Source organism: Natator depressus, chromosome 11 (assembly GCF_965152275.1).
Source record: "Natator depressus isolate rNatDep1 chromosome 11, rNatDep2.hap1, whole genome shotgun sequence".
In the NCBI taxonomy this organism is placed as follows: domain Eukaryota; kingdom Metazoa; phylum Chordata; order Testudines; family Cheloniidae; genus Natator; species Natator depressus.
This window is the reverse complement of record NC_134244.1, coordinates 34,022,100-34,045,208: the sequence shown is the minus strand read 5'-3', so window position 1 is coordinate 34,045,208 and position 23,109 is coordinate 34,022,100. Positions and strand designations below refer to the sequence as shown.

Sequence of the window (23,109 nt, the reverse complement as noted above, 5' to 3'; positions counted from 1 at the left end):
TGCCCCACTCACTTAGCTATTCTTGTGCATATGCGCTCTCTCTTCTTTTGTGTCCCGTCCCCCCCCCCCAGATTTTTTTGTGAGAAAGATCTCTGTTTTGAGGGTGGCACCAGCCTCTGGCCCATCAGTAATGGACTTAAGGCCAAGATCAATAGGAATTAGGCACCTAAATAACTTTGAGGCTCTGGGCCCTAAGCCCTGCCCCTTTCCTGTGCATTTCATTCCCAGCTAGTTTAGATGGCTCTCTGCTCAGCTTGCTGGTTTCTGAGGATCGCCTCCTTAGGTGCCTCACTCTCTCTATACAATACATAGCCTAGGCACCTAACTCAGGGCTGAGAATTCAGGGTGCCTAGCGATTAAGCAGTGCAACATGAGCAGAGCAGTGCCTAAGTATCTTTGTGGATCAGATCCTTAGCCACTTTTGCAAATCACACCGTAGATCTTGCAAATGGATCTGCCTATGCAGAGCTCTGTTGCCTTCAAAGGGAACCCTTTTGTCTTTAGGGATCTAGCGCTATTAAAGTTTGCCTCTCTCTCCCCTTTGTGTGGGGGCTGGGAACAATCTGGAGCTCCAAATATAACCAGCTGACACAATCTGTTTAATAAAACCAACATAAGGGGTTCATGAAACCAATATTAATAATATGAAACCTTCATAATTGCGCTTGATCCAACACCAACTGAAGTCTACAAAAAGATTCCCATTGACCTCAATGGGCATTGGGTCAGGCCATTGTGATATATATGTTCAAAATGTACAAACATTAATCACTCAAGATATGGGATAAAAGGTGGGGTTTTAAATTTTTTTATTAATGTGTTAACTTGTTGAAGATGAGCCCTGGGGTTCACCAGGACCAGTTAACACTTGTTAAAATTCAGCTTGCTCTGTTTACAGTAGGGTTTTTAAAAGATGTTCATTAAAATATGTTTGCTAACACAGTTCTTTAAAAACAAACAAACCATACTTTATTCTCATCTAGCAAATTTTGTGAAGGCCAATATTAGAGCTAAGGAGAGAGAGACCTCCTGCTAATGACAGAGTTTGGTATTTTAAATGAGTGTCAAGGGCTCTGTAATACTGTCATCAGTGGTTTACTAATAGTGTGTACTGTAGTGAAGTTTGTGTCCTTCACTTACATTTGATGGCAATTTGAAATTCAAAGATCATTTCTCTTAAAAAAAAATAAAATTAATAAATGGAGGTTAGGAAAAGGATGCAAAGCACGGAATACTGATCGTGTGAGTAGACCCAACACAGCAATTCATATGAGCCTTTCAGGGAAACAGCTAACTGGGAGAAAAGGACATAGCATAAAGGACGTTCTTTAAAATTTTTTTAAATCTATATGTTTATCAAAAGGGAGGAAAAAAGATACAGAAGAAAGAGAAATATTTTTCTAAAGCGGTTAGATTAGTTTGAGGATTTCAAGATATTGAAAGTTAACCAAACAGACAGGTGATATGGTGCTAGTTTCAATATGATTATTGGATTTAGCCAAGCAGAAAGCAAACAAATGCACTTCCTCAAAACGGAGCAGTAGTAGTTAGATGACTACAGCCAAGCACTCTCTGGTGTGAATTTTCCTTTGCTCAGATAGTACTGCACTCAGATTAAAAGATAAAACAAGCGAAAAACACTTAGAAATGGAACCTGAATGTTTCCATCAGCAGTCTTTTCTCAAGGTTCATTAAATTCTGTTAGTTTAGTTTTATTTAATGGAATCAGATACAAAAAATGCGACACATTAGACACAAAATAAGTAACAGTGATGTTAAAAGCCCTGCAATTCTTCGTCTAGTGATCTCATCAATGAGAGCAGGGTTCGGGTTTGTTTTTGTCTAGTGAAATAGTGTCTTTATCTTTGCTGTGGAATGTAAGCACTTTGAGAACATATTCAGAGAGTTCTATAAAAGTATGGTTGAAAATAAAATAAATCTTAAATGTACATACAATAGTGTAGAAATAAGTTCTGCCTTTTAAAATGCAGTAAGTTAATACACATCAACTCAGGGCTTGATCATGTTCCTGCTGTCTTTGTGCTGTGAGATTAGCACTGAGCCCATAATGTCACTCAGATTATGTCTACACTGCAAACTGAGGTTTGGTTGCACTATACTCATGTTGCTAGCCCTCACTGCTGCATCTACACCACTCTTTTCAGCCATGCTAGCATGGATAGGCCTGCCTGTGCTGCAGTCACACCTCAGATAGCACTATAGACATACCCTTGGGAGGCAAGTGAAGATGGGATTGTAGCATGGGTAGGCATACCTGTGCTAGCTTTAATCTAGCTAGCCTGGGTGACAGCAGTGAAGCCGTGGCGGTAATGTAATTCATGTGGGATTATACATATCAATGAAAGGTTAGTAGTATTTCAGGAGACGTAGATTTCCAGAATCTTGCCTACTTATTATGGACCAAATCCTTGGTCCTGCACAAAGCCCAAATAAATGGGATTTGTGAGGGGGGGATTCTGTGGCGGCTGACTGAATACATAGCAGCAGTAGAGCTGTACAAAGGCTACTACCGCCCCCGGGCTGCCTTAGCGTCTCCAGTTACTATACTCCCTTCTCATACAGTGGTTTTGGTGGTGGATTCTCAATTTGTGGATCATGCACCGAAAAGCTTTGCTTCATGCTTAGACAGACAGAGTCCTCACAGAGCCCTGTGGTATGCAGAGATTGTTTCCTTTAACATCCATCAAGTAGAACTATACTAACTCACAGCATTCGAGGACTTACTTCCACTGCCCCTACTTGTGCTGGAGGATCTGGTTCTATAGGTGTTAAGTAATAAATTAACATATAACTAGCTTTGCCTATTTCCTGATTATGTTTATTCTGAACAAGCCTCTGACTGGGCTGCTTTTCAACCCAGGAAGTTCCTTAGATGAATTAAAGTAAAACTTTTGGACATGTCCAGTTATCTACGCCAAACTTTTCTGTTAGTATAAGGGAAATTGTTCAGATTTGCACAAGACAAAAGCAGCTACATGGAGAGGTCTTTATTTTACTCGGAAAACATATGTCATATTTAAATTTGCATTATATTTAAACTTTTCATGTTATTTGTAGAATTTGCTGGTGATTTCCTCTATTCAACTGTTGTATTTTTCCATCCTCTTAGATGAGGACGATACGGACAAAAGAGCTTCCCCTGAACCAGAGCTGATTCTCAGAGATTACCAGATGGAGGTTGCAAAACCAGCACTGAATGGGGAGAACGTTATAATATGTCTCCCTACAGGCAGTGGTAAAACCAGAGTGGCTGTTTACATTACCAAAGAGCATTTGGATAAGAAGAAAAGAGCATCAGAGCCTGGAAAAGTTATAGTACTTGTGAATAAGGTATCCTGTGCCATTATAACAGGAATAGCAGATTAAAGCTTTTTGCATTATTATAGAAATGTGCAGCTGGAAGGGACCTCGAGAAATCATCTAGTCCAGTCCCTGAGCTGAGGCAGGGCCGAGTATACCATGTTAATATTGATCTTTTAAATTGAGCACAAATTATAATGCCAATAAACTCTTTGAATCGAGCTATGTTTAAGAGGACACTGATCCAGATTCTGATCTCCATTATGCTGGTGTAAATCCAAAGGATTCCCATTTACATCAGTACACTGAGAAGCTAATCTGCCCTATCAATTATTTAGAGGAAAAAAATTACCGTTATCTGTGTTACTAAGAACAGTTTAGATGATTAAAATTGAAAATATTATTTAAAAAATATCAAAATGTATGTTTCATCATTATGATATTTTTCTACCTGAGTTTGATAATGAAGGCCATCTGCTGGATTTTGCTTTTCTTTGTAGCAATTTTTGCCAGTTTTGCTGAGTGGTTCTGTTGAGGAAGAACAAGTTTAAGTTTACAGCACTGCAATGGAATGTGTAAATTCAAACTGTTCTCACTGACATTTTAAAATACTATACAAATATTTCTGTTCCCATTAGAATTGTGTAAATAAACAAAAAAGTACAGCCTATATACCCTTAACTTAAAAAATATTTAAATTGTCAGTGTGTCTTTAAGATCTGTTTGTTAAAATATTTCTCTAGAGTTTAATAAAATATCTGTATTAAAATTTTTGGTGGATAGATTTTTTTTTACCACATTATTAGGGGCATAAGAGGGGGGTGGGAAACATGCCCCTAAATAACTAATTAATGAAACCTTTGGAAGATTTTTCATTCCTGATGTAAAAATCCAGTAAACCCACTCTCATAAAAATATAGTACAGTCCTTAGTACAGTACTTTGCCATTGGGCATTTTCCACTGTCTCTGTAGCACAAAATACCCAAGGTCTGTAGTATTATAGGCATTAATAATTCTGTCTAGATTGGGGTATATTCTCCTCACTGTGCATGTACTCTGTATTCTATTAATGCCAATGGGTATTTTGTGTGCTTAGAGAAGAAATTTACCCCAAAATATGTAATAAAAGTATGGGTGTATCCGGTGTGACAAGCTCATATAAAAGGCCAGGGGATGCTGTTACAGAATAAATACTGGTTTACACAGAATAGAAGTTTTTTAGCTAACGATCATTTGATATATGATATGCATTTAATAGAATTAATTCTGCGTGTCCTGTGTAGTTCAAATTCTTCTCTGGAAACTTTTATTCAGGTACCATTAGTGGAGCAGCATTTCAGAAAAGAGTTCAACCCATTCCTGAAGCGCTGGTATCGGGTTACTGGATTAAGTGGTGATTCTCAGCTGAAAATCTCATTTCCTGAAGTTGTAAGAAAGAATGATGTCATTATCAGTACTGCCCAGATCCTTGAGAATTCACTGCTGAATGCAACCACAGAAGATGATGAAGAAGGTGTCCAGTTATCAGGCAAGTTTTTCACTCTGTGTTTTCTTTGGGGGACTTAACATGTGGTTCCTCTCCAGAGAGTGTCAGTGTGAAAAAGGCATGTTGGGGTTCCATGCTCATTGTTTCTCACTGCTGTTTTTGTAATTGCTAGCCTTGCAAACTCAACCTGGGCTGTGAGAGTCAAGATGGATTCTTGTCCTCTTGTGCACCATCACCAGGAATAAAAATTTTGGCAGCCAAATTAGACAGAGTGATACCTTTGCATCTCCATTCCCTTCAATGTGTTTGCCAAAGTGAACGGACTGGAATAACAATTCTGTGGATGATGCGGAAGGGAATAGAATCCAGCTGACGCAATTTTAGCTGTATTGATCCATTAGCAATGATGGACAAAAAACAGTAAGAACTTTATTTTAGTTAAGTAGACATGACTGAATACAGAATAGGAACCACTTTGTTGAGTAGTAAGATATCATTTTTACATAGTCACTTTTCAAAGCCAAATTGTACTTGAGTCCTTAGCTGTTATATTCCTTTACACACACACACACACACACACACACACACACACACACACACACACACACACACACACACACACACACACACACACACACACACACACGTTAAGCTACTTGCCCAAATTAATAGATGGATCTGTGTGGGGAATGGGAAGGAATTCTCCTATTTCCCAGCAATAGACCAGCCGTGGAGCTATAGCAAGGGCCTGACTCTATTGACTTTACTGGGGCCACGATTTCACCCAAGCTGTGGATCCTGCCACATGTGTTATACCAATAAAATAAAAACCAGCAGGATCTTATTAAAGGGAAAAAGGCAAAATACCACATTTATTGTGAATACAGAAAGAATCATAGTAAGCAGTTAGTTATAGCTATAACATTCCATTCAATCTCATATTTATTCACACATTTATTCATACACACACACATACAGGTTCTGCAAGGTTGTTATCATAGTTACCAGCCTTAGAGTTGCTCATGCCAAGCCACTGGCCAGGTGGCCTGGACATGAGGAGGGAGCAGGGCCTTGTCAGATGCTCATCTGATGCTCCTGAAAGTTGGTTTGCAGAATCAGACCCCAAAGTTCTCACTTTCTAGAGTCCATTTTTATAGAAATTTCTTCCTATGCCAGTCTATGATTCAGCAACAGCATGATGAAGCAATTCCCAATCAGCAGATAGCACATTCCTGACGGCTCCGTGCTGCTAGATGTTATCTTGTTCTTTGGTTCTCCCATTCTTGAGGCTGTTGGGTGGATTCCAGTCTGCCCTCCGGGGGGGGGTCCTCTCGTTATTTCCACTTGACGCCTTCTTCAGCCGATGGACACTGGATTCTTAGGCTGGCACCTCCCTGATCATTCAGTTATTATCCACACCAAGCATCCATCCACATACATCCTCTGTCTCTATTTTAATCACAATTGTTAATACAACAAAAGGGCGGGGAGTCTCTGGGTGCTGTTTCTGTTGTTACAGAGTATTGCTTTGAGTCTCTCTCTGTGTGAATTGCTTTGAGAACAGACTCTGTCTTAGAATGTACTAACGCAATTAGCAGCTTGCAAGTTTCACACATAGAGGGAGAGAAACAGTACCAAAAACCAAGAGACCTCTTAATTAGTAATACCCTGGAATTTAAACTATGGGGAATCAAACTCATTTGTGATTTTAATACAGAACTTCTTTAATATGATCCAATGCATGTAGTCTCCAAATCATGTGCCCCATTTCCATAGGAGAAATGCACCTGTTCTGGTAGGCTAGGCCCCTCTGAATAACAACAGTAATGTCCTCCAAAATATACAGGTTCCAAGTGGAAGGGCAAAATAGGTATTATAAGAATCCAATTCAGGAGACTCTGAGAACCTGCTGGTACTATAGCAATAGTCCTGCAATACTTAGGGACAAAGCAGAATGGGCTGTGCACGAGCCCATTCTGACCTACTGGGGCACTGTGTGAGGACATACACATCTCCTCAGTGAATATGTAGCACAAAGCTAATCTCCTTTTCTAAGGTAAAGTGCCCGTTGTTCATTCTCCACATCTCCTCCCTTGCTCCTCATATTTTCTCATGCTCTTTTTAAACAGAAGTCTTAAATTTCACTCCACTGCCTGCATATGCAAATAGAACAGGGAGATGTTTTATGTCTGTGATTGCCACCCTGTGATTTTAAAATAGTACAGAGCATCCTTGACACAGTCCCTTTTCTAACGGTAGAGTACTTCATGCTTCTGCTCTGCATTTTTGTAGCAGCATTGCCAGTTACGGAGCACCCCTTCTTGGCCAGGGGTGCTTCTGCAGCACCTTCACTCTGTTTCCTCTCTTTTGGGTCCCCTGTGGATCTCCCACAGCCTTTCTCAGGACTTCCACCAACCCCTTCCTGGGGCTGAGTTAATAGCCAAAAGCAGTTCAAATGGTCTTCATTGTCTCAAATATAAAGTTCATTACAGCAACACAAAAGTTCATGCTCCTCTCCAGTTATTCTGTCACAGGTGAAACTCTTACCCTGCCCCAGACTGTTTTTCTTGGAGCTGCCGATCATGTACTTCCTAGTGGGAGCTCAGCATTTGGGTCTGGCTTCCTTCTCCATGGTGGTGCATTCTCTGTTCTGAAGGAGAAGGCAGCACATATACTTCCCTTCTTCAGAGAGCTTCCCCCCGATTTCCTGGGAGAGAAAGGAGCCCTGCCCCACCCTACATTACAGGGCTTCTGGTCCCTGCCTTTTTTTATTCCAAAGTCTCTGGAACAGGGTCTTCCAGCCACCTCTGGTCTTGAAAAACAAGCAAACAATATCTAATTATCCTCAGTTTCCCCAATTACAAGACACTGGTGACGATACAGTAACTTAACATTTCTGTATTCTTTCCAGTGTATCTCTTCTGTATATAGCTTTCCCTCCTCCCCCTCTTTTTTTTTTTTTTTTTTTTTTTAAAGGGAAAAAACCTCTGTCTACTTAGACTGTGAGCTCCTTGGGCAAGGCCATCCATTCCTGAATGTCTGGAAAGCATTTAACACATCATAGGTGCTCCCATAAATAAATAATAAAGCACAGTTTGTTGAACACATGGTTAAAAAAGTGTGTTTCTGGGGTTCATTCTTGCAACAACAAAAGGCAGTTTATATAATGTAAAAAAAATACTTTGCACTTTAGTAGTGCTGTTTCAAACAGATTTCAAAGCACTTTGCAATAAATACATAAACACAACCCTCCAGGGATATTGCATGAAATTTACTTTCTTTTAAAGCAGATATATTTTAGATCCCAAACAGATTGACAGGGTCCCTTTTCATTAGTGGCATGGTATCTTTTGCTGTAAGAGGATTGATTTACTCCAGTACTGCATTCAAAGGAAATCTTAACCATTTTGTACTGGATGTGTTTTCCAGACTTTTCTCTCATTATTATTGATGAATGTCATCACACCCAGAAGGAAGGCGTTTATAACAATATAATGCGACGTTATTTAAAAGAAAAGATGAAAAACAATAAATTCAGAAAAGAAAACAAACCCCTGATTCCACAGCCTCAGATCCTGGGACTAACTGCTTCACCTGGCGTGGGAGGGGCAAGAACTCCTCAGAAAGCTGAAGAACATATTCTGAAAGTAAGTAGCCCTTAAAGCTGCAAATCACCAAGAGACTATTATTCAAGCAAAATTCCTATTGAAGTCAGTATTTTGCTCTAAATGAATCCCCTAATTTTTGGTGGGTACGTAGGCCTGATTCTGTAAACCTCATAAGTAAGTTGTCCCTTTGAAGTTAGTGAAATCGTTTGCCTGAGTAAGGATTTGCAGGATCTGGTAAATAGATAGGATTGGCTTCACTTTATTATTAGAAACCTACAAATCCTATCAGTGCTCTGAAAATTGGAAAGTACTGTCATGGCCTGTAGGAACATGTTGTTTAATAGATGTGTTTTTTAGAGCTGCTGAGGCATACATTTGTGTGGGTTGAAGAAGGTGGGAAACAATCCAGTAATACTTAAACAGGCAGAAATTGTTATGTGAATAGAACAATAAGCAAGCAAAGGTGTAAATTTCTAACAATTAGAACTTCTAATTAGGTAGGAAGAATGGGTAATTTGCATAAGATGATTCTGGAGACAATGGCCAACTTCTGCTCTTATTTACACATCTGTAAATCCTGTGTAACTCTGTTTTAAATGGACTCCATTGGAATTATATTGGTGAAACAGAAAGCAGAATTTTGCCCAATGCCTGACTGCAATATCTAGGCGAGCCAATTACTGTTGAATAGACATACCCTATAAGAAGCAGCTGTGTTGTCTCAGCCAGTTAGAGTAGGAAGAATTATGAGGTACTTTTTAAAAATACATCCACTTGATATCTTGGAGAAAACCAGAAAAAACTATATTCATCATCTGTATTGAAAACTTAGTAAATAGGATGTTTGTTTTTGGTTTAATTTTTGTTGAAGAAATATTGCAATTCAGATTTCTAGACTCTTGCAAATAGATTGCTACTGCTGATGTCATTTATCCTTTGTTTTCTACATTCATGAAGATATAAATGTTTCCATTTATCGTCATTGAGATTAATATAATAGAGAGAAAGTATTTTCTTACTGAAAACCTCAAAAGTGAAAAAAATCTCTGTCTGTGCAGTTAACAGGCAAATGTCTACATGTTTCATGTTCCCAAAAGGTCCAGGTCCAGCTGTGTCTTTTATAATTACACTCTGAAACCCAATTTCCTATATTTCACTTTATTATCCTACGTGTGTCCAAAGTCTTTTTGATCTTGATTTTTCATGTCTAAATCTTGATGTACTTTTTTTTTTCTCATCTCAAATGGCCATTTGCAATCTAAGCTGATAGTTACATTTGTTTGCTTTTTCTTTGTTTTCTCTGTACAGGAAGGCTCATCTTCGATTTACGGTGTGGTTCAATTAGCTTATCTCAGATGCTTTTCCCACATATCTTTACATTTTGCACAACTGTATAGGATACATAGGATGTGCACACTGCCTTTTTAAGGAAGAACTTAAATTAGATCAGATGCCATATTAAAACATGTATATAAATAAAGAAGGCACAGTATACTCATCCAACTGTTTATGTAGAATAACTCATAAAATATATGAAAAGTAAAACAAAAATCTTTCTCCTTCCAGATTTGTGCTAATCTTGATGCATATAGACTCATGACTGTTGAAGAACATGTCCCCCAGCTGAAAGATCAGGTGAAGGAACCACGTAAGAAGTTTGTGATTGCAGATGACAAAAGAAGGGTATGATGTTTTGTTTTTTGTTTAAGTACGTTCATCTTTAAAGAGGTATTGATAAAGGTTAAGAGTCAAGGTTTTTTAGGCCAATATTATTGCCCTGTAGGTTGATAGTGATCCACAGTATTTCTACTCATCCAACAATAAATGAACTCTTTGCAAAAAGAAACAAAATTTATATATGTTGAAATTAATGACACACTGTATTTCTGTAGATGAATGTCAAGTTGAATGTAAAATTTTTCTTTCCTTTTCAAAAGGGCTTTGGTTGCTCTTATATTTTTGAGATAACAGAAAGAATAGTATTAATTTTGGGTCATAGTTAAAGTTGTGTTTTGAGGAAACTTGCATTACTTTATACTCATTAGAAATGTATTATGTGAACAGTATAATATTTATGATGTCCTTAGCTATTCATTTCCTTGGCTTTAAGTGTTTAGATAAGCAAGTATCTTCAGCAATCTTAATTGTTTTCTGAAACAAATTTTTGTTTTAGGAATTTCCTGTAGACAATATTAAACTGAAAAGGTCAGTCCGTTTTTGTTGCTGACAGAATAACGATTGTAAGTTTAATTACTTTTTATCCGTGTGCTTTTAGGATCCCTTTAGAGAGAAAATTACAGAAATCATGACAGAGATTCAAAATTATTGTCACTTCAACCCAACATTTGAATTTGGAACTCAGCCCTATGAACAGTGGGCAGTTAAAGAGGAGAAAAAAGGTATTAAAAATACTTTAACATAAATGCATCATGATTTTGGACTTTGAGGGGTGTTTTAACCATCTGTGTGTGCAGCCATACAAACAGACACAGATACAGATGTGTATATATATGTTCTGTTTTTAGCTGCAAAACAAGAAAACCGTAAAGAACGTGCTTGCGCAGAGCATTTAAAGAAATATAATGATGCCCTGCAAATTAATGACACTATCCGAATGATCGATGCATACAACCACCTCAATAACTTCTATAAGGAGGAGAAAAGCAAGAAAACAACAGTAAATGAAGACGATGCTGATGAACCGGTAGCATCAAAACTAGATGAAACAGATAAGTTTCTGATAAAGTTATTTTACGGTGAGCATGCAATATACGGTGATACTTAGTAAAATCTGAAATCCATGCAGCTGACTAGTATACACTGCTGACATTGTAATATGTGATTTGCATGGGTACTTATTAGTTCATAGACACTTTTATGGGATTCAGTGCTATAGGGTTTGTATGTCACAGTATACTGTATAAAATATATTAAACACCCTGTCAGCATCATATGATATTTTCATGTCTAATGGTATAGTCCATTATACGAAAATATATTCTCATATTCAAGATTTTGCATATTTCTAATACAAGCTCAGGAGATCATTTACTGCATATCAACCAGAGTCTGTCATGTACTTGAAGTTTCTGGGGATTGATAATTGTGAAACATAGTCTCTCATGTCTAGGTCACTGGTGTGAATCCAGTCTAGGTTGATGACTGAAACTTATTGCTGTCAGATGGTGGTTTGATGGGCTATGCGAGGTTCTTCATCCATAATCATTAAATCCTCTGCCCTTCTTCTCAGGCTGCCAACAAGAACAACAGTGATTGCTAATTGTAGGGGTGGTTCTGTCATGTGGCTAGTTGTTTGGTAGTCTCGGCCTGTTGCAGCTAGACTAACATTTTTTAGTGCAATAAATAAGGCAAGCTATGCTTCTGATTTGTTAATGCTCTTTGAATTCAAACCATTGTGCCAAAAAAAACCACACACCATATTTTTACTTTTCATTCAGAGGAGAAAGTTCTGATTATTGTTAATATAATTACCATAGACCTCACTGGGAACAGGATCAGACCAACTGAAAATTTGGACCAAATCCTAGTTGCTTTCTAGAATTTAGAAGTGTGTGTTGTGTTGTGTTCTTTGTTGCTATAAATACAAACCCTCTGTGCCTCCACCACCACATATGCACACATCATAGAAAGCCAGGAAAAATAGCTTCCTAATAGAAATGGCTTTTTACTAAACATATAGTGTACTGGAAACCTGGGGGATATTCTACAGAGAAAGGGCCCTGTCAAATTAGGTCCCAAAATTTACGTTTTGTGAAACCACGCTGCAAAGCCAAACTTATAAATATTTATTGTAAAATGTTTAATAGCATCTAAAATATGCCTGGTCCTTACAGAATATAGATAACAAACATTATTGTAGATAAGCCTCAAAGAGATAATAGGCACAACAGTCACAGTAGAAATGTTTGATATATATTTTTTTAAACTTCCAATGGAGGAAGGGTTATATTTAAAGGAAATCCCTTCAAATGTTTGCAGCCTGAACATGTCAACATTGGGTTAATATCTGAGAACTAGAAAGTTAAACGGCTCAGAAAGTAAAACTTAGTAGACTAGCCTATTTTTCATTGCCAAAAGTGAATGAAATTCAAAGAGCCTAACGAGGGAACAGTAAATTAAAAATCTATTCCATTTTATTACGGAAGGTGGCATTAGTGACACTGGGAATGAAATTTATGTTTACATTAATTTTTCTCTGTTGTTTAAGACAGGGGGTTGCCTATGGGAGGTGGTCCTTACTGTAGATTTCACTGTGTAATGGTTTTAACTAATTAGAGGGACAAAAGAAACTTGTCATACCTCCAATATTTGATTACATTCTAAGACAGTATTAATAAGTCTCATTCCCTCAAAGAAGCACATTATGTGTGATGGAATTCACTATACGCTCCTCCCATGCTATGGCAAACATATCGTGTAATGACAAGTCTAAGGCCATTCAGCTGAAACTGTACCTAACATACTTTGCATTCCTCTGTAAGGCACTGAATGCATAATGTTTTTTTCAGACAATAAGCCAAACCTCGCGCTTCGTACATGCAATGGAAATTGTCCATGCAGGGCATCCTTACAAGAGTGCCTCAGTGGGCATGGCCTCTGTCCTCTCAAAGCCACCACCCCACAAATGCACTCCAGTTGTAAGGTCCCGTGTGTCTTGATGTAGGGATTTTTAACATAAAGCCTGCCAACACTTCTCAAGCTGTTTGGTAGATTAGTACAAGGGCTAAAGTGTTGTTTATACTTGACACCCAAAAAATGTTGTAACATAAAGTAGTTTGTAAGGTAAATTGCTGTGTCCCAGCCCTTCATACTGTGGTGTGAATTAGCTTGAGTGGGAGAAATATAAACTCTCTCTGCTTTTTGACTTTTCTAAAGCGTTTATTTACATGATGGCATCTTGTTCATTTTATATTTATTTTTACAGCAAAAAAGAAACAGCTGAAAGAGTTGGCTGGAAAGCCGGAATATGAAAATGAGAAGCTGACACAGTTGCGAAACACCTTAATGGAGGAGTTCACAAAGACTGATGAAGCTAGGGGAATTATCTTCACAAAGACTCGGCAAAGTGCATTTGCCCTTTTTCAGTGGATTAAGGACAACACAAAATTTGAAGAAGCAGGAATTAAAGCTCACTACCTTATTGGAGCTGGTCATAACAGTGAATTTAAACCCATGACTCAGGTAACTAGAACAGAAAATGTAATTATAGGAGTGGTGTTAAAAATGTGTTTACATTTAAAGGAGGCAGCTTGTCTTAATTGTTAGAGCAGAGGACTGGGAGTCAGGAGACCTGAATTCTAGTCCTGCATCTGTGTCTGACTTTGTGCGATCTTGTTCAGATCACCTATCTGCTTTGTGACTCATTTCTCCATCTGAAGAGTGGGAGCACTCATAGCTACCTTTTGTAAAGCACTTTGAGAGGCTTAATTGAAAAGCATTACATAAGTACAAAGTCTATTCATATTTTAAAATACATTTGTTGAAAACTAGGCCACCCCTCCCTCACTTATCAGCTGAGTCCTGAGATCAGAATTCTGAGCTGTCTTCACTGACAAAAAAGGGGTGTTGTTACCATGTTACAACTAACACTCCATTAGCTATCGTGCAGTACAAATATAGTGGAGACAAGGCACTGTAGCCAAGGACGGCAGAAGGTATAGTGCTGATCTTGCTATCTCCTGGTGTAAATTCCAAGTGCCTGGTCTCCTCTTAATTAACACACTCTAAAATTCTATCATGCATTAGTTATCTCATAACAAAACACCTTTGTGTCAGTGAAGACAAGGCCCAAGGTTCCCCTAGAAGAGATGATCTTACAAAGGCCAAACGAGCAGGGATTGTTGGGAATTCATGGAAGAACCCAGAACTCTGTGTTAAGGGTCCCTACTGCAAACACCACCAAGAGCAGCACTTAATGGTGCTACTCGCAGCAATGAGAACTATCCCCAATTGTTTTCAAAGGATTGGGCTCACGGTAAGTAAGGTAGATTTCAAATAATGGGCAGAATTCCACTTGGCTGACACTCAGTACAAGCCCACTGACATCAATGAACTGACTTCTGTCATTTGTTACATCTGTACATACCCTTGAGTTCAGTGGGGCAGCCTGGGAAGGACAGACCTGGGCCCTTTATATATATTCTGGCACTAAAGTGGGATATTAAACTAATTTTTGTAAGATACAATTTATTCTTTAAAATTGTAAAATTTTAAGAGACAAAAATAATACCTATTGTCATATTTAGTATTAAATTGAAAACAAAAGAGTTGTAATGTTATTGACCTCTGTCTGTTCCTTGTATTGCTGTTTACTTAATTTGCATAGGCCCATATGCTTCACACCATGTCTGGATAATTATTGAATGAGAAATTGCCAAAATTCACAATGAATATTATTCACAATGAATCACTCAGTTTGGTTTACTTCGTGCTATTCTGTTTGTTGACTGTGCTTTCTTTGTGACTTTCTGCAGCCAAAAATTATTCAGATTTCAAAAATGAATGTTCTAATTGCCTAAATTTTCCCCTTGTATTCCTGTTCTAGCTCCCAATGAGACTGTCATTTCAGCACTTTAGAAAAAAAGTGTGGTTTACATGCTAGACAGAACCAATTTACATCAGGGTCTCTCAGTTTAAAAATATGTTAGGAATTGTTCCCTCAGAGACATGATTCTGGTTTATATGAAGATTTTTTCAATATGGTATAATGATAAAAGAGCAAACTGAGCTTTTCTTTGAAAGCCTCTAGATTCTAAAGTTGAACAGAGCATGTAGAAAGATTTCAAAAGATGTCACATGTCCCTGTACACAAGATTGTTTTGTTCTAAAAGCCTGATCAGTGCTCCAGTGTTTTCATTGCCAAGTCACTATGCTGTTTATCTAAAGAGGAAAAGTTTACATTAAAATGTTATAATTCTGATAGGGAAATTTAAAAAGCCTTTTGGGCCTGATTATGGAGGTGCTGAGCCCCATCACTCCAGTTGAAATCAGCGATGGTGGCAGATGTTCACAGCACCTCTGAAAATCAGGACCTTATGTTTTTTTCTATCAGTGCTGCTGTTAATGACAGAAAAAGAACCGGTATTGTCCAACCCCTCTGACACCTCCTAGTTCACTAGCATTATAGGGTGAAATTTTCCACATTTGATCACTTAATATTAGGTGCTTAAATAAAAGTGACCTGATTTTTTTTTTCAAACTGTGCATCTACAGTACCCATTTAAATCAGTGGTGTAGTTTCTTATCCCCTTAGAAATGCATAAATATGGTGCCTAATATTAAGTGCCCAAGTTTTCAAACTTTGGCCATAATTCACTGAACTTTTTAAAGAAAGGAAAGGGTGACTAGTTTTATGTTCTGGAAGTTAACACTGAAAGTTAATATATTGAATCGAATTCATGGAATTGTTTTTACAGAATGAACAAAGGGAAATCATCAGTAAATTTCGTGCTGGGAAAGTCAACCTACTTATTGCTACTACTGTGGCTGAAGAAGGCCTGGATATCAAAGAGTGTAACATAGTTATCCGCTATGGTCTTGTCACCAATGAAATAGCTATGGTGCAGGTATGTCAGTTTACAACATGAGTCTTTTTTTTTTTAATATGGTTTGTATTTTGGGGTGTGTTTTTGTTGTGGTTTTAAATAAGGTCAGCGTTTCTCATTGTCGTGTCTAAAAAACAAAACAACTTTTTTGTCTGAAGAGGAAGATTGGAGGTGATACACAGGAGCTATGCGCTCTCTGACAGTTGTTTTCAGATGATGATTTTTAGAATTGTACATATCCTATTTGGAGCAAATCTTGGGACCCTTGTGGACTAAGGGGAAGGTGCTTAGAGGGGTGTTCTACACAGTTTTATACTAAGGCCATTTCCATGCATCACTCACTGTCTGTGCACAATGTGACATTCACCCAGGTGCGAAGTGCCTGCTCAAAGCTCTTCACAATATTTAAGATCTGTGGTGGCCCTTCCTGAAGATAGGAGGGAGGATGGGCAGAGAAAATGTGAAGGGCTGGCCTTTGCTCCCTTGTACCATGTTGGAGAAGGAGCTCCAGAAGGAGAAGTGTTCCCCCTGCTTCTGTTGATTTAATGAGCTTCATTTACTAACCCCCCCCCCCCCCCCGCAAAGATAAATGACAAAGGATTTTTAGTGAAAAAAATTCCAAATCATTCACTGACAATATTATTTATTTGTATTGCATCGGAACCTGGAGGCCCCAGCCCTGGTGTGCTAGACACAGTACAAATAGATAACAAAAGACACCCTTGCTCAGAAAAGTTTACAATCCAAGTAATGAACAGAATATAGTATTGTGAAGGCATTTGCTGTGGTAAATAACACATGCAAAGGAACACTTGCATCCCAAAATGCCACTGTGTCAGTGCTAGAATTTTATGTGTGAACTAATATGGGGTTTGTGTGTGCAGCACTTCGTGGGGTTTTTTCGGGCTCTAAGCTTTTGTCTCATGATCGCTTTAGCACCGTATCTCCTTTACACCCACATGCTAGGTGTTTTATCTTTAATGGCACTACAGAAGCAGCCCAGGGTATTAGAATGCTGTTTATCCAAGAGCCAGATGAATAATCTTTAACTGCAAATATACTGCACAGGGATTCTTATTCTCTTAACTTCAAGTAAGAAACACTGAACATCTTTAGTTACATGAATATGGCCGCGCAAAGGGCTGTGCAGGATTTCTAAGCCATGTTTCTTGCAAACTGCAGGCCCGGGGCCGAGCTCGAGCTGATGAGAGCACCTATGTACTGGTGGCATCAGGTGGATCGGGAGCTGTTGAACGTGAAAATGTTAATATATTTCGTGAGAAAATGATGTATAAAGCTATTCAACGTGTCCAAAGGATGAGACAGGAGGAATATTTAAATAAGGTATTGCCTCTGACTCCTACTTTGTCTTATAAAGAGAAACAGGTCTGTTTCTCGAAGACTGAAAGGAACGCGGTCAACACAAAATCTTATTTAAAAAAAAAAAGTTAAATGTAGTGTCTGGTACTACAGTTGCCCCCAATTCCTCATGCCAATATTTATTGTTTTACAGTCACATTTACCTGTTTTTAAAAGAACATTTTCTCTTTCCTGTTTATGATGTTAGAAAAACACACATAAACTAGGTGTAACTGACTCTGAACAAAGTAAAGTAACTGAAAATTTGGAGAAAAATACTGTTCTCAAATCTCTGTGACAGTCATTTTAGGAGTTACTTGTAACAAGAAGAGCCAGACATAAATTGTTGGGCAAAAGAGTGATTTTAAAGTTGACTGTGTCCTTTTAACTGTTTCCGTTTCCCAGAATCTGTATTCATTGCAAGTGTCTGGAATTTTGGAAGTAAACTTGGAAATAAATCTTTCCATTCCATAGCTCTGCTGTTGTAGCTTCAGCAGAATATGACAGTGTTGTTGTTTTTCTGCTTCTAGATTCAGGGTTTTCAGATGCAAAGTATAATGGAAAAAAAAATGAAGGCAAAGAGAGATCAGCTTAAGACTTACAAGGAAAATCCATCACTAATAACTTTCCTTTGCAAAAATTGCCACAAACTGAAATGTTCTGGGGAAGACATACAAGTTATAGAAAACATGCATCATGTCAATGTGAAAAAGGAGTTCCTGTAAGTGTTACCTAACTACTTGTTCTCTTTGAGGAAGGAACCTGTTTTACTGTCAGTATGTCTGCAAAGAGCCCTTAACATTGTGGCTGCTATAAAATTAAATATCAAAGTATTTGGGGGGATATGTCAACCAAATTCTGGCTAGTAAGAAATGGAGGACTCAGTCCTCAGCTACGTAAGGTTTTGGTGCAGCTGAGGAGGTGGTAGGGCATGGTGGCCCTAAGCTGAATAGAGGATGAAATATCAATAAATGAAAAAGATTAGGTTCCAGTTGCAATATTGACTAATTCACTTTGTATAGACTGCATGTAATTAACAATCCAACCAGTAACCGAAAATGCTAAGGATGTGCAATGTTGCAAACTGCCATACAGGCTGTTTATATTTCCTTTTGTTTTCTGTTTAGCAGGTTTTTTTATATTAAACTTGCAACTTTAATGTTAAGCTAATTTTTAACTTCTGTGCATCTTCAAGAGATAGAAAAGTGAAAAAATAGAGGGAAAAAGACTGTGTGGCCCTCGGGAGTTGTGCAGTTATTTTTGCAGTCCGTTTTAAACATCATGGCTTTACAGATTGAAGACAATAAAATAGCCATGGTACTATGCAGATATATAACTATAGCTGTAACACTGTAGTTGCTGAGCTCCGTAATACCATAAGGGGAAACTAACCCAATATAAAGGGGCCTACACAAGGCCCTATACGCTAGTCAAACCCTGCTTAAACCTTTAGTGCTGGGTGAGGAACAGTAATCCTAGGATGTTGCATGGGTATGTGGTGTGTGTTGGGGTAAATTTCACCCACTGATCATAATGTAACTGAAATACTGTTAGAAATGTCTTGCTGCACAAAAGAAATTGTACTTGCTTACAGTGGAGCGTGGGAGTGTGTTTTATTTCCAATTTGCCAATCAATCAATTATTCTTCACTGTGAACTAGCTATATATCAGACTCCTCCCGACCCTTGAGCATTCCCCCAAAAGTTTCTTTTGGTTGAGACCACTTGCTGAAGGTTTCAGTCTAGGAGAACGTTTGAGAATGTTTATGAGAAAGTGAAAATGGGGAGTTAGAGAAAAGTTGAGCAGCAGCTGTAAATATTAGTTTCTATGGTAGCAAAACGATAAGGAGTCCCCATAAAGGGCTCAGTAAGCAGCATACCAACCTTGTTAGCATAGTGTTGGCAGCTGCCTACCCAAGCACTAGATTAGTAATTCTTTTAACACTTTCACATAGCCGAGGAACTCCAAACATCAAGCATTCAGTAGAGTAACTAGCAGAATGAAGTACATGCACTCTGTAGCTTTGTATTTTCAGAACCAGGCACAGCTCCACATTGAGAGGAAATACAGAAGCAGAACCACCCACTCCCACACACTATTTCTCCCAAAGCTCCATGGCACACAGAGTGAGCCAGCTGCACCACCACGTCTGAGGGTGCAGCATGCTCTCCTTTCTAAGGAGGGTGAGCTCTGATAGCCAGTGAGTAGAGAAAGGAGGCTCAGTTATGTCACCATTTCTCCCCATCTCCTAAGTAGGAGCTACTAGAGAGTAGCTTTCAGAGTAACAGCCGTGTTAGTCTGTATTCGCAAAAAGAAAAGGAGTACTTGTGGCACCTTAGAGACTAACCAATTTATTTGAGCGTAAGCTTTCGTGAGCTACAGCTCACTTCATCCGATGAAGTGAGCTGTAGCTCACAAAAGCTTACGCTCAAATAAATTGGTTAGTCTCTATGGTGCCACAAGTACTCCTTTTCTTTTAGAGAGTAGCTTCTACACTCAGAGGTGCATACAAAGTGCAGTTGTCATTGTCTTGCCCTTGCATTGTCTTGTACACACACAAGGGTCAGACAGAGTTTATGGCCATTTTACGCCCACATCTTACTTCAGCAGTTATAGTCTCAGTGTACTGTATTTAAGGCCATCTCTGCTGTAAAAAGGATAATGCAATCTGATTAATCTTTCCTGTCCATTTTCAGGGACCTTTACAGCATAAGAGAAAATAAAACACTGCAAGAAAAACATGCCGATTACCAAACAAATGGTGAAATTATGTGCAAAGACTGTGGGCAAGTAAGTGTGTTCCCTTTTTCTATTTTGTGCCAACATATTTCTGTCTGATTACACTGAATATTTTAACTGAAATATAACCTTCCTTACATTTTTCAGGCTTGGGGAAATATGATGGTACACCGAGGTGTAGACCTGCCTTGCTTAAAGATCAGAAATTTTGTAGTTGTATTCAAGGATAAGAAAACCTCAAACAAAATTTTCAAAAAATGGGGAGAGCTGCCAATCAAGTTCCCTGTCTTTGACTATGCAGAGCATTATGTTTCCAGTGACGAAGATTAAGAATTTGTTCAAGAATGTAAAGAAATGCAAATGTTCAGCATTATTTTGACTGCTATGATCAGACTCCACTTTTGCATACAGAAGGCCAAATTTTGTATCCTGCAGACTGTGGAAGGCCTTGAATGCAGTAAAACTACTGTGTGGGAAGAAGAAGGACATGGAGAGGAGAGAGGACTATGCTGTCTGGCAGCTGTTTACGCTCCAGCATGCAGGTTTGGGATGGGTTGAGGAAAAAGAAGACCTTGTGGAGCCAGGCTTAGTGTGGGTCCACAGAACAAACCTCCTCTTACCTACACAGCAGCATCCAATCAATTATCAAGGTCTCCCTTATATTTTTTTAATTGCAACTGTCATTTTTTATTATTGTAATGAGTGCCTTTCGCTTGCTGAGACTTTCTTCAGATATTTTGGGGCTCTTATCTCAACAGACACTTTTAAAAAAATAACTTGATTGTAGTTCAAATGTGCAGAAAGCAGGGATTGGGAATCAGTTTTTGGTGACACAGCAGCAGAAGTGGAGTACAGGGTATGCAAGCATTATCCCAGTGCAAGAGTTGGTGAGGGCCACCGACTCCTAGCAGTGGTCTAAGCTGGTCATTTTCCACACGTCCTTCCCCATGCTCACATTGCTACTACTCAGAAGCACAGATGACCTTGCTGTCTCCACTTCTGCACTATGTTCTGAAAGAGGAGGCCAGTGAGGGGAGTAGATTTACCTAGTGTTGTCTCCCAGAATGCTCTGCTTCTCTTCCTTTATGCCATCAGCTGGTGACTTCCAAATGTGTTACGTAGTCAGACTAAAACTAAACTACCATTAAAATATGGTTTGAAAAATCACTGATTTAAGCCCATTTAAATATCCAGCCTCTCAAATTCGAGAACTTCAGTGACAAATACAAACTTTACCTGTGCAGTAACATGAGAAGACTGTGTAAAATGTTGGAGATAAAATAACGTAGCCAGTTAATAAATAATCTCTGTAAACTGTGATACATCTTATTTCCTGTCACCATTAGTGCATAAACATTCATATGCAGTAATTGTTGAAGCTTCTCTTCATGACATATTTTTTAAATATTTGGTGTGAAATCCTGGTCCTATTTGAAGTTGATGGCAAAACTCCTATTGACTTCAATAGGGCCAGGATATCCATCCTTGCAATTCAAAGTGCAGCTCTGCTCTAAAAAGTGACTTCAAAAATGGCATCATGTGGTTCCATATTTCTCTCATTGACCAATTACATATTTTTTCACCTTGCAAGTAAAATAAGTGTGGGTTTTGTCTTGTCTTCCTAAATGTCAGCCTTTTAAACTCAACCTGGGATCTCTGAAAGTAAACCTGTGTTCTTTCTGGCTTGAGCATCATTGCTGGTAACCCTGACCCGAATGAGATCTGCAAAAGTGCAGCTGAGGTGCAACTGCATTGTTCTGCAACTCCAGGTGAAGATCCTGCAGTTGAAACATAGCTAAAAATTCTTTTTGCTTATGCACAAGACAGAAAGTAATCCAGCTCACTCTCTCATATGTATACCAGCTTTATGTTGCTAACAGGAGTAAAAAGTAGTATGAACTTGTTTTTGTTATTAAAGAATCAGTGTCCACAAGGAGCAAATCTGTTGAGTTAGGACTTCTGACCACACTTTAGGCATATTAAATTAAATTGTTACATAAAAAAAACAGTAACATAAATTATGACTGGCAGAAAACAGTAGCTTAACACAGATATCAACAAACTGTGGTATGGAACAATGTTAAATTTTAATTTACATATGTCAATGTCTATTCTGATAGGCTCATCTGAGGTCTATATTGTTTTATTTAAATTCTGGCCTCAGTCATTCAGATAACTCATGGGAATCTCTGCTGATTAACTCAGGAGTCAATTTTAGTATTTGCTCTTTTAATTTCATTGTGCATTAAAATGTTAATATTTAAAAATACTACTAAACTAAATTTCATGATAGATATGGAGAAATATCCTGGTATTTCTTATGAAAACATTTAGATAGCATGTAATAATACCTGCCTACAGTGGTGCTGTGTTTCACTGAGCATCAAGTTTTTTATTCAAGGTAAATGCTGAATTTGACTTCACCTCAATCATTCTCTCCCATATTTCAATTAAACTGGATGTTCTGCTCATCTGAAGTGATAGCTGCTCATTTTTAAATGAATAATAGGGTTATAAAAATAAATGTGTATTCTGATTATAAGTTTTCCACTACAGGAAGATTGTAGATTACAATGTGCATAAGCTGTATAAATTGTGGCATGGGTAACTGAATAATTTAGACCTATAAATAACCCAATAAACTACTACTTCATGGATGGAAATAACTTTCTGACGTCAAAAGTGTGAAGGCCAACAGATTTATATCCATTCAAATGTTCTGAGACAGTACTTTACAGGTCCTTTATTGATACTGTTAACAAAAAAGGCAGTGGGATACTGGAGGATAAATAGAACATGGCACATGGGGGTTGAATTTTACATGGTATATATCTAATCTATAATGATATTCCTCCTCTTACATATTGTGTAAAGTATGATACAATTTATAAACAAAAGCTTTATTCATTTCAGTACACAACCTTATGTCCTTATTATTCTCTTTTGTCCTTCTTTTAAAAAATATTACAAACCAATGCCTCTCGTACATCCCTAGAAATAAAGATGTTATGTAGTTTTACTGTAATATTG

The 23,109-nt window shown here is 38.1% G+C and overlaps 1 protein-coding gene across 2 annotated transcripts in view; it reads left to right on the top strand.

The window, feature by feature from the left end:
* IFIH1 (interferon induced with helicase C domain 1) overlaps nt 1-22,795 on the top strand; it is a 38,070-nt gene extending 15,275 nt beyond the window's left edge. For both annotated transcript variants that reach the window (XM_074967442.1, XM_074967443.1), the window contains exons 5-16: nt 3,131-3,351; nt 4,637-4,850; nt 8,238-8,455; nt 9,983-10,099; nt 10,692-10,815; nt 10,942-11,172; nt 13,362-13,618; nt 15,853-16,002; nt 17,164-17,325; nt 17,871-18,061; nt 20,037-20,130; nt 20,227-22,795. In XM_074967442.1, coding sequence (XP_074823543.1) covers nt 3,131-3,351; nt 4,637-4,850; nt 8,238-8,455; nt 9,983-10,099; nt 10,692-10,815; nt 10,942-11,172; nt 13,362-13,618; nt 15,853-16,002; nt 17,164-17,325; nt 17,871-18,061; nt 20,037-20,130; nt 20,227-20,409 — 2,162 coding nt within the window. In that variant the 3' untranslated portion in view covers nt 20,410-22,795. The remainder of the gene's footprint in view (nt 1-3,130; nt 3,352-4,636; nt 4,851-8,237; nt 8,456-9,982; nt 10,100-10,691; nt 10,816-10,941; nt 11,173-13,361; nt 13,619-15,852; nt 16,003-17,163; nt 17,326-17,870; nt 18,062-20,036; nt 20,131-20,226) is intronic.
* Nucleotides 22,796-23,109: the final 314 nt, after the last annotated feature.